Raw genomic sequence first — 10,415 nt, 5'->3', positions numbered from 1 at the left:
TATATTCAATAAGGAGTTGGATATATTTCTTCAGGCTAAAGGGATCAAGGGATATGGGGAGAAGGCAGGGACAGGGTACTGAATTTGGATGATCAGCCATGATCTCATTAAATGGCAGAGCGGGCTCGAGAGGCCGAATGACCTACTCCTGCTCCTATCTTCTATGTTTCTATGTAAACTCCCGACAAGGGATCTGATCACTCGAATGTGGCTTCATTCCTCGTGGTGCTGTGAAACTCTACCCCTCACCCAAACGCTCATCGTTAAATCAAGTCCGTTATCAGACAGCCGTGGACTTTGTAGTTTAATTTGCACAGGGAACCCTCCCGGTCTCTCACTGCAACTCCCAGTTACACCAGATCGCCACTGTTTTCTGTGGGTTCTGCTGGTGGGAACAGGAGGAGGCCGTTCGGCCCCTCGAGTTTGTTCTGCCATTCAGTGAGATCGCGGCTGATCTGTACCTCAACTCCGTTTACCCGCCTTTGTTGCATATCCCCTGATACCCTTAGCGAACAAAAATCTATCGATCTCAGTCTTGAATTGACCGTCAGCAACCACAGACTTTCGTGGGAGAGAATTACATAGACTTTACAGCACAGAAACAGGCCATTCGTCCCAACCGATCCGTGCCGACGTTTCTGCTCCACACGAGCCTCCTCCCACCCTGCTTCATCTCACCCCATCAACATATGTAGGAAGTCACACAACACCAGGTTATAGTCCAACAGCTTTATTTGAAATCACAAGCTTTCGGAGCGCTGCTCCTTCGTCATCTGGCAGTTTTCTCTGACTATATATGCTGTGCCTATATGCTTCTCTTCACTTCACTTGACGAAGGAGCAGCGCTCCGAAAGCTTCTGATTTCAAATAAAGCTGTTGGACTATAACCTGGTGTTGTGTGACTTCCTACATTTGTCCACCCCAGTCCAACACCGGCATCTCCACATCATGGCTCCCATCAACATAGAATTAGATGAGGAAAGACAGGGGGCAGCTTGAGGGCAGGGTAAAAGCCTGCATGGACTGCTTGTGCCGAGTAGCCTGTTTCTGTGCTGTATATTCTATGTAACATATCCTTCCAATCCTTTCTCCCTCATGTACTTATCTAGCCTCCCCTTAAATACATCTGTGATATTCGCTTCAGCCACTCGCTGTGGTAGCGAGTTCCACATTCTCACCACTCTCTGGGTAAAGAAGTTTCTCCTGAATTCCCTATTGGATTTATTAGTGACTATCTTATATTTATGGCCCCTAGTTTTTGGACTCCCTCACAAGTGGCAACATCTTCTCTACGTCTACCCTATTGAACCCCTTCATAATTTTAAAGACCTCTATCAGGTCACCCCCTCAGCCTTCTCTTCTCTAGAGAAAAGAGCCCCACCCAGCCTGTTCAGAACAGGTCGGTCCTTTCGGTCGTGAGTTATACTGCCAGCGGGTCGTTTAAAGGGAGCCTCGCACTTTATTTTTAAAAAAAAGTGAATTCAAAGAGCTTTATCTTTTGGTTTTTTTTATACAGAGTTTTATTGAGACAGTTAACCAGGGCCGCTCCCCTCCCCCTCCTTGCATTCCTGAACAAATCGTTCTTGAGGGGGCGAGGGCGGGAAGTGAGAAGACAAGAGGTGTTCCCTTTGGCGGAATGGAAAGTTTTGGTGCCGCCCAGTGAGGTGCGGTCTCCCCGCGTTCACTTTATTTACAGAGTAAGTGTTCGGTTTTTCCCCCTCCCCCCACCTCTCTCTTTTCTTTGTGATGTTCCATCCATTGTTCGTAAGGGAGAGAGAGAGAGAGAACTTTTGTCGTTTTATTGCAGGTCCCAGCAGAAAAAACCATCAGCTGCTGCAAATGCTGTTAACGGACACAACTCCTGGATCGACCAGTCCCATCTCCTCGTGCTCGTTGACGCACAGCCGGTATCCACACCCCCTCTTCCTCGGTAGAGGGGCGACCCCTTTGCCCCGTCCCTCCGGCCTGGCACTGGGGGGCAAGAGGAAGCCCACGCTGCCTGCGATCAGCATATGCCAGATGCTGTGGATGTAGAAGTAGTTCTCCTCCGTCTCCACGAAGGCGTAGAGCGCCACGGCCGATGTGGCGATGACCGTGCCGGGGAAAAGGTAGAAGACCCAGCGCTTCCACGTGGGAGGGTAGCAGTGACGTCTCCGGATCGTACGCACGGTCTGCGAGAGAAAGAGGAGCGAAACGTTAAACCTTTATTAATAGACCTATAGAATCTTTATTAAGAAAGAAAGACTTGCATTTATACAGTGCCTTTGACAACCTCAGGATGTTCCAAAGTGCTTTACAGCCAATTAAGTACTTTTTGAAGTGTAGTCACTGTTTTAATGTAGGAAACGTGGCAGCCAATTTGCGCACAGCAAGCTCCCACAAACAGCAATGTGATAATGACCAGATAATCTGTTTTAGTTGAGGGATAAATATTGGCCAGGACAACTCCCTTGCTCTTCTTCGAAATTGTGCTAGGGGAAATTTTATATCCACCTGAGAGGGCAGACGTTTAGCGTCTCATCCGAAAGACGGCACCTCCGACAGTGCAGAACTCGCTCAGTACTTGCACTGGGAGTTGTCAGCCTGGATAATGTGGTCAAGTCTCATGGACTGGGGCTCGAACCCACAGCCTTCTGACTCCAGGGGTGAGAGAGTGCTACCCACCGAGCCACGCCTGACAACATGTTGGGGGCAGACACTTTGGCACAAACTGACTGGTCAATCGGACCCAATACCGCTCGAAACGTCTCGGGCACTTTGCACAAATCCAGGCTTGTCTTTCACCGAGTGAAATGATTATGGCCAATGCAGCAGAGGGATCTTTCTCCTTACCCAAGCGATGGCCATGACTCCAAGAGCAAAGAGGCTTGGCCCCAAAAGGTTCCACAGTCCGTGCCGGTCCAACTGCAAGGCCATCGAAAGCAACATGGCTCCCAGTAAGTACAAGATCTGTCAAAGTGCAAGGGTCAAGGGTCAGCAAGCGTTAACATCACTGCAAGCGACAGAACCAACCATCAATGACAGTCGGGCATTTTAATTATTTACGCTTCCTTTGCTTTGACTTGCTATTCGTTGCTTTTAGTAAGAAAGCAGGTAAGAAGCGCTTTACAGCCAATGAAATGGGGTATTGGGAAACGCGGCAATCAATTTGTGCACAGCAAGATCCTGCAAACAGCAGTGCGATAATGACCAGATCGTCTGTTTTTTAGCGATGTTGTTCGAGGGATAAGTATTGGCCCCAGGATGCCGGGCAGAACTCCCCCGCACTTCTTCAAATAGTGGGCATGGGATCTTGCGTCCGGCTGCGAGGGCAGACGAGGCTGCAGCGTAACCCCTCACATTGGATTGGTAAGTGGGTTGTGCCCCCGTGGGAAGAGCACGCAGACTCCATTTAAAGCCTAATAATGTGTTTCCAGGTGGGACACGCCCACCTCGTACTGCAATGGCCCCGCTCCAACTCTGGCCGTGAAGTAACCAACCTGTCCACCAGATGGTGCCTGGGAGCAGCGTGAATTGATTCACTTATTTCATCTAAAAACATTTTCAACATATTTTTTATTATCCAAGAGATAAGGAAAGAAACAGGATGTTGTCAGGATTGATATCCTCATAATCTGAACAAAGACAAATCTGGAGGATATTGGATTACAAGGAAGGGCAAGTTAAAATTGTTATGTCCAAATAAACTCTCAAATTGGTGTGGTAATAACTAGCTGCTTTTATTTCCAGACCCTCTAGAATATTCCATCAAAGAATTACGAAGCTACATATGAGAAGATGTTGGAGTGTAATTGCTACAATGCGATTACTTCCCTGTCAGGTACAGCACGGGTTAGATACAGAGTAAAGCTCCCTCTACACTGTCCCATCAAACACTCCCAGGGCAGGTACAGCACGGGTTAGATACAGAGTAAAGCTCCCTCTACACTGTCCCATCAAACACTCCCAGGGCAGGTACAGCACGGGTTAGATACAGAGTAAAGCTCCCTCTACACTGTCCCATCAAACACTCCCAGGGCAGGTACAGCACGGGTTAGATACAGAGTAAAGCTCCCTTTACACTGTCCCATCAAACACTCCCAGGGCAGATACAGCACGGGTTAGATACAGAGTAAAGCTCCCTCTACACTGTCCCATCAAACACTCCCAGGGCAGGTACAGCATGGGTTAGATACAGAGTAAAGCTCCCTCTACACTGTCCCATCAAACACTCCCAGGGCAGGTACAGCACAGGTTAGATACAGAGTAAAGCTCCCTCTACACTGTCCCATCAAACACTCCCAGGGCAGGTACAGCATGGGTTAGATACTGAGTAAAGCTCCCTCTACACTGTCCCATCAAACACTCCCAGGGCAGGTACAGCACGGGTTAGATACAGAGTAAAGCTCCCTCGACACTGTCCCATCAAACACTCCCAGGGCAGGTACAGCACGGGTTAGATACAGAGTAAAGCTCCCTCTACACTGTCCCATCAAACACTCCCAGGGCAGGTACAGCACAGGTTAGATACAGAGTAAAGCTCCCTCTACACTGTCCCATCAAACACTCCCAGGGCAGGTACAGCACGGGTTAGATACAGAGTAAAGCTCCCTCGACACTATCCCGTCAAACACTCCCAGGGCAGGTACAGCACGGGTTAGATACAGAGTAAAGCTCCCTCTACACTGTCCCCATCAAACACTCCCAGGGCAGGTACAGCATGGGTTAGATACAGAGTAAAGCTCCCTCTACACTGTCCCATCAAACACTCCCAGGGCAGGTACAGCACGGGTTAGATACAGAGTAAAGCTCCCTCTACACTGTCCCATCAAACACTCCCAGGGCAGGTACAGCACGGGTTAGATACAGAGTAAAGCTCCCTCTACACTGTCCTGTCAAACACTCCCAGGGCAGGTACAGCACGGGTTAGATACAGAGTAAAGCTCCCTCTACACTGTCCCATCAAACACCCCCAGGGCAGGTACAGCACGGGTTAGATACAGAGTAAAGCTCCCTCTACACTGAGGCGTCGAACACTCTCAATGTGAATCAGTGTTGATTTATTGGTCCCATAGAACCGTGGAAATTTACAGGACAGAAGGAGGCCAATCAGCTGCCGGCTCTTTGCTAGAACAATGCCAAAATAGTCCCACCACCCCACTCTCCCCAAGCTCCGTCTCTTACACTGCTTCAAATATTTATTGACTCTAGCCTTAAAAAAACAATGGGCTCAACCACTCCCTGTGTCAAAGCATTCCATGTTCCACAGCCCTCTGTGTAAGGAAATGTCCCCTATCCCCACTCCTCACTCCATGTCCCCTCCCCCTCCTCACTCCATGTCCCCTCCCCGCTCCTCACTCCATGTCCCCTCCCCGCTCCTCACTCCATGTCCACTCCCCGCTCCTCACTCCATGTCCCCTCCCCGCTCCTCACTCCATGTCCCCTCCCCCTCCTCACTCCATGTCCCCTCCCCCTCCTCACTCCATGTCCCCCCTCACTCCTCACTCCATGTCCCCTCCCCCTCCTCACTCCATGTCCCCTCCCCCTCCTCACTCCATGTCCCCTCCCCCTCCTCACTCCATGTCCCCTCCCCACTCCTCACTCCATGTCCCCTCCCCCTCCTCACTCCATGTCCCCTCCCCACTCCTCACTCCATGTCCCCTCCCCCTCCTCACTCCATGTCCCCTCCTCACTCCATGTCCCCTCCTCACTCCATGTCCCCTCCCCACTCCTCACTCCATGTCCCCTCCCCCTCCTCACTCCATGTCCCCTCCCCGCTCCTCACTATGTCCCCTCCCCCCTCCTCACTCCATGTCCCCTCCCCCTCCTCACTATGTCCCCTCCCCCTCCTCACTATGTCCCCTCCCCCTCCTCACTATGTCCCCTCCCCCTCCTCACTCCATGTCCCCTCCCCCTCCTCACTCCATGTCCCCTCCTCTCCTCACTCCATGTCCCCTCCCCTCCTCACTCCATGTCCCCTCCCCGCTCCACACTCCACGCCCCCTCCCCCTCCTCACTCCATGTCCCCCTCCCCATCTCACTCCATGTCCCCTCCCCCTCCTCACCCCATGTCCCCCTCCCCCTCCTCACTCCATGTCCCCCTCCCCCTCCTCACTCCATGTCCCCTCCCCTCTCCTCACTCCATGTCCCCCTCCCCCTCCTCACTCCATGTCCCCCCATCTCACTCCATGTCCCCGCCCCCCTCCTCACTCCATGTCCCCTCCCCTCCTCACTCCATGTCCCCCTCCGCACTCCTCACTCCATGTCCCCTCCCCCTCCTCACTCCATGTCCCCTCCCCACTCCTCACTCCATGTCCCCTCCCCACTCCTCACTCCATGTCCCCTCCCCACTCCTCACTCCATGTCCCCTCCCCACTCCTCACTCCATGTCCCCTCCCCACTCCTCACTCCATGTCCCCTCCCCACTCCATGTCCCCTCTCCTCACTCCATGTCCGCTCCCCCTCCTCACTCCATGTCCCCTCCTCACTCCATGTCCCCTCCCCCTCCTCACTCCATGTCCCCCCTCCCCTCCTCACTCCATGTCCCCTCCCCCTCCTCACTCCATGTCCCCTCCTCACTCCATGCCCCCTCCTCACTCCATGTCCCCCTCCCCTCCTCACTCCATGTCCCCCTCCTCACTCCATGTCCCCTCTCCTCACTCCATGTCCCCTCCCCCTCCTCACTCCATGTCCCCTCCTCACTCCATGTCCCCTCCCCCTCCTCACTCCATGTCCCCCCTCCCCTCCTCACTCCATGTCCCCTCCCCCTCCTCACTCCATGTCCCCTCCTCACTCCATGCCCCCTCCTCACTCCATGTCCCCCTCCCCTCCTCACTCCATGTCCCCCTCCTCACTCCATGTCCCCCTCCTCACTCCATGTCCCCCTCCCCCTCCTCAATCCATGTCCCCATCTCACTCCATGTCCCCTCCCCTCCTCACTCCATGTCCCCTCCCCCTCCTCACTCCATGTCCCCTCCCCCTCCTCACTCCATGTCCCCTCCCCATCTCACTCCATGTCCACTCCCCCTCCTCACTCCATGTCCACTCCCCCTCCTCACTCCATGTCCCCCTCCCCCTCCTCACTCCATGTCCCCCTCCCCCTCCTCACTCCATGTCCCCCTCCCCCTCCTCACTCCATGTCCCCCTCCCCCTCCTCACTCCATGTCCCCCTCCCCATCTCACTCCATGTCCCCCTCCCCTCTCCTCACTCCATGTCCCCCTCCCCTTCCTCACTCCATGTCCCCCCATCTCACTCCATGTCCCCCTCCCCCCTCCTCACTCCATGTCCCCTCCCCCTCCTCACTCCATGTCCCCTCCCCACTCCTCACTCCATGTCCCCTCCCCACTCCTCACTCCATGTCCCCTCTCCCCTCCTCACTCCATGTCCCCTCCCCCTCCTCACTCCATGTCCCCTCCCCCTCCTCACTCCATGTCCCCTCCTCACTCCATGTCCCCTCCTCACTCCATGTCCCCCTCCCCTCCTCACTCCATGTCCCCCTCCTCACTCCATGTCCCCTCCTCACTCCATGTCCCCCTCCCCCTCCTCGCTCCATGTCCCCTCCCCACTCCTCACTCCATGTCCCCTCCCCACTCCTCACTCCATGTCCCCATCTCACTCCATGTCCCCTCCCCCCTCACTTCATGTCCCCTCCCCCCCCTCACTTCATGTCCCCTCCCCCTCCTCACTCCATGTCCCCTCCCCTCCTCACTCCATGTCCCCTCCCCCCTCACTCCATGTCCCCTCCTCTCCTCACTCATTTCCCCCCTCCCCCCTGCTCACTCATGTCCCCTCCCCCCTCCTCACTCCATGTCCCCTCCCCCTCCTCACTCCATGTCCACTCCCCCTCCTCACTCCATGTCCCCTCCCCATCTCACTCCATGTCCACTCCCCCTCCTCACTCCATGTCCCCCTCCCCCTCCTCACTCCATGTCTCCTCGCCTTCCTCACTCCATGTCCCCTCCCCCCTCCTCACTCCATGTCCCCTCCCCCCTCCTCACTCCATGTCCCCTTCCCCCTCCTCACTCCATGTCCCCATCCCCCTCCTCACTCCATGTCCCCATCCCCCTCCTCACTCCATGTCCTCTTCCCCCTCCTCACTCCATGTCCCCTTCCCCCTCCTCACTCCATGTCCCCTCCTCACTCCATGTCTCCCCACACCCTCCTCACTCCATGTCTCCTCCCCATCCTCACTCCATGTCCCCTCCCCCTCCTCACTCCATGTCCCCTCCTCACTCCATGCCCCCTCCTCACTCCATGTCCCCCTCCCCTCCTCACTCCATGTCCCCCTCCTCACTCCATGTCCCCCTCCTCACTCCATGTCCCCCTCCCCCTCCTCACTCCATGTCCCCTCCCCACTCCTCACTCCATGTCCCCTCCCCGCTCCTCACTCCATGTCCCCATCTCACTCCATGTCCCCTCCCCCCCTCACTCCATGTCCCCTCCCCCTCCTCACTCCATGTCCCCTCCCCATCTCACTCCATGTCCACTCCCCCTCCTCACTCCATGTCCACTCCCCCTCCTCACTCCATGTCCCCCTCCCCCTCCTCACTCCATGTCCCCCTCCCCCTCCTCACTCCATGTCCCCCTCCCCCTCCTCACTCCATGTCCCCCTCCCCATCTCACTCCATGTCCCCCTCCCCCTCCTCACTCCATGTCCCCTCCCCTCTCCTCACTCCATGTCCCCCTCCCCTTCCTCACTCCATGTCCCCCCATCTCACTCCATGTCCCCCTCCCCCCTCCTCACTCTATGTCCCCTCCCCCTCCTCACTCCATGTCCCCTCCCCACTCCATGTCCCCTCTCCCCTCCTCACTCCATGTCCCCTCCCCCTCCTCGCTCCATGTCCCCTCCCCACTCCATGTCCCCTCTCCCCTCCTCACTCCATGTCCCCTCCCCCTCCTCGCTCCATGTCCCCTCCCCCTCCTCGCTCCATGTCCCCTCCCCACTCCTCACTCCATGTCCCCTCCCCACTCCTCACTCCATGTCCCCTCCCCACTCCATGTCCCCTCTCCCCTCCTCACTCCATGTCCCCTCCCCCTCCTCACTCCATGTCCCCTCCCCCTCCTCACTCCATGTCCCCTCCCCCTCCTCACTCCATGTCCCCTCCTCACTCCATGTCCCCTCCTCACTCCATGTCCCCCTCCCCTCCTCACTCCATGTCCCCCTCCTCACTCCATGTCCCCCTCCTCACTCCATGTCCCCTCCTCACTCCATGTCCCCCTCCCCCTCCTCGCTCCATGTCCCCTCCCCACTCCTCACTCCATGTCCCCTCCCCGCTCCTCACTCCATGTCCCCATCTCACTCCATGTCCCCTCCCCCCTCACTTCATGTCCCCTCCCCCTCCTCACTCCATGTCCCCTCCCCCATCTCACTCCATGTCCACTCCCCCTCCTCACTCCATGTCCCCTCCCCCATCTCACTCCATGTCCACTCCCCCTCCTCACTCCATGTCCCCCTCCCCCTCCTCACTCCATGTCCCCCTCCCCCTCCTCACTCCATGTCTCCTCGCCTTCCTCACTCCATGTCCCCTCCCCCCTCCTCACTCCATGTCCCCTTCCCCCTCCTCACTCCATGTCCCCATCCCCCTCCTCACTCCATGTCCCCTTCCCCCTCCTCACTCCATGTCCCCTTCCCCCTCCTCACTCCATGTCCCCTTCCCCCTCCTCACTCCATGTCCCCTTCCCCCTCCTCACTCCATGTCCCCTCCTCACTCCATGTCTCCCCACCCCCTCCTCACTCCATGTCCCCTCATCACTCCATGTCTCCCCACCCCCTCCTCACTCCATGTCTCCTCCCCATCCTCACTCCATGTCCCCTCCCCCCTCCTCACTCCATGTCCCCTTCCCCCTCCTCACTCCATGTCCCCTTCCCCCTCCTCACTCCATGTCCCCTTCCCCCTCCTCACTCCATGTCCCCTTCCCCCTCCTCACTCCATGTCCCCTTCCCCCTCCTCACTCCATGTCCCCCCTCCCCCTCCTCACTCCATGTCCCCCCTCCTCCTCACTCCATATCACCGCCCCCTCCTCACTCCATGTCCCCCTCCCCCTCCAGGTAGATAAGGTCATTAAAAAGGCATATGGGATACTTGCCTTCTTTAGCCGAGGCGATACTTGCCTTCTTTAGCCGAGGCATAGAATATAAGAGCAGGGAGGTTATGATGGAGCTGTACAAAACGCTAGTGAGGCCACAGCTGGAATACTGTGTGCAGTTCTGGTCGCCACACTATAGGAAGTATGTGATTGCATTGGAGAGGGTGCAGAGGAGATTCACCAGGATGTTACCTGGGCTGGAGCGCTTCAGCTATGAAGAAAGACTGGACAGGCTGGGGTTGTTTTCCTTAGAGCAGAGAAGGCTGAGGGGGGACCTGACTGAGGTGTACAAAAATATGAGGAGCATAGATAGGGTAGATAGAAAGGAACTTTTCCCCTTAGTAGAGGG

The 10,415-nt window shown here is 56.2% G+C and overlaps 1 protein-coding gene across 1 annotated transcript in view; it reads right to left on the bottom strand.

Annotated features, from left to right (window-relative positions):
* Window positions 1–912: 912 nt before the first annotated feature.
* The window catches only part of tmem8b (transmembrane protein 8B), a 292,912-nt gene continuing 283,409 nt past the window's right edge, over window positions 913–10,415 (bottom strand). Inside the window, exons 12-13 of the mRNA XM_085969962.1 lie at window positions 2,833–2,949; window positions 913–2,171 (exon numbers count right to left, since the gene is read on the bottom strand). Coding sequence (XP_085826088.1) covers window positions 1,827–2,171; window positions 2,833–2,949 — 462 coding nt within the window. The 3' untranslated portion in view covers window positions 913–1,826. The remainder of the gene's footprint in view (window positions 2,172–2,832; window positions 2,950–10,415) is intronic.

Source organism: Somniosus microcephalus, chromosome 1 (genome assembly GCF_052327205.1).
Source record: "Somniosus microcephalus isolate GS21.2 chromosome 1, FLI_Smic_1.0, whole genome shotgun sequence".
NCBI lineage: Eukaryota > Metazoa > Chordata > Chondrichthyes > Squaliformes > Somniosidae > Somniosus > Somniosus microcephalus.
This window is presented reverse-complemented; position numbering and strand designations above follow the sequence as displayed.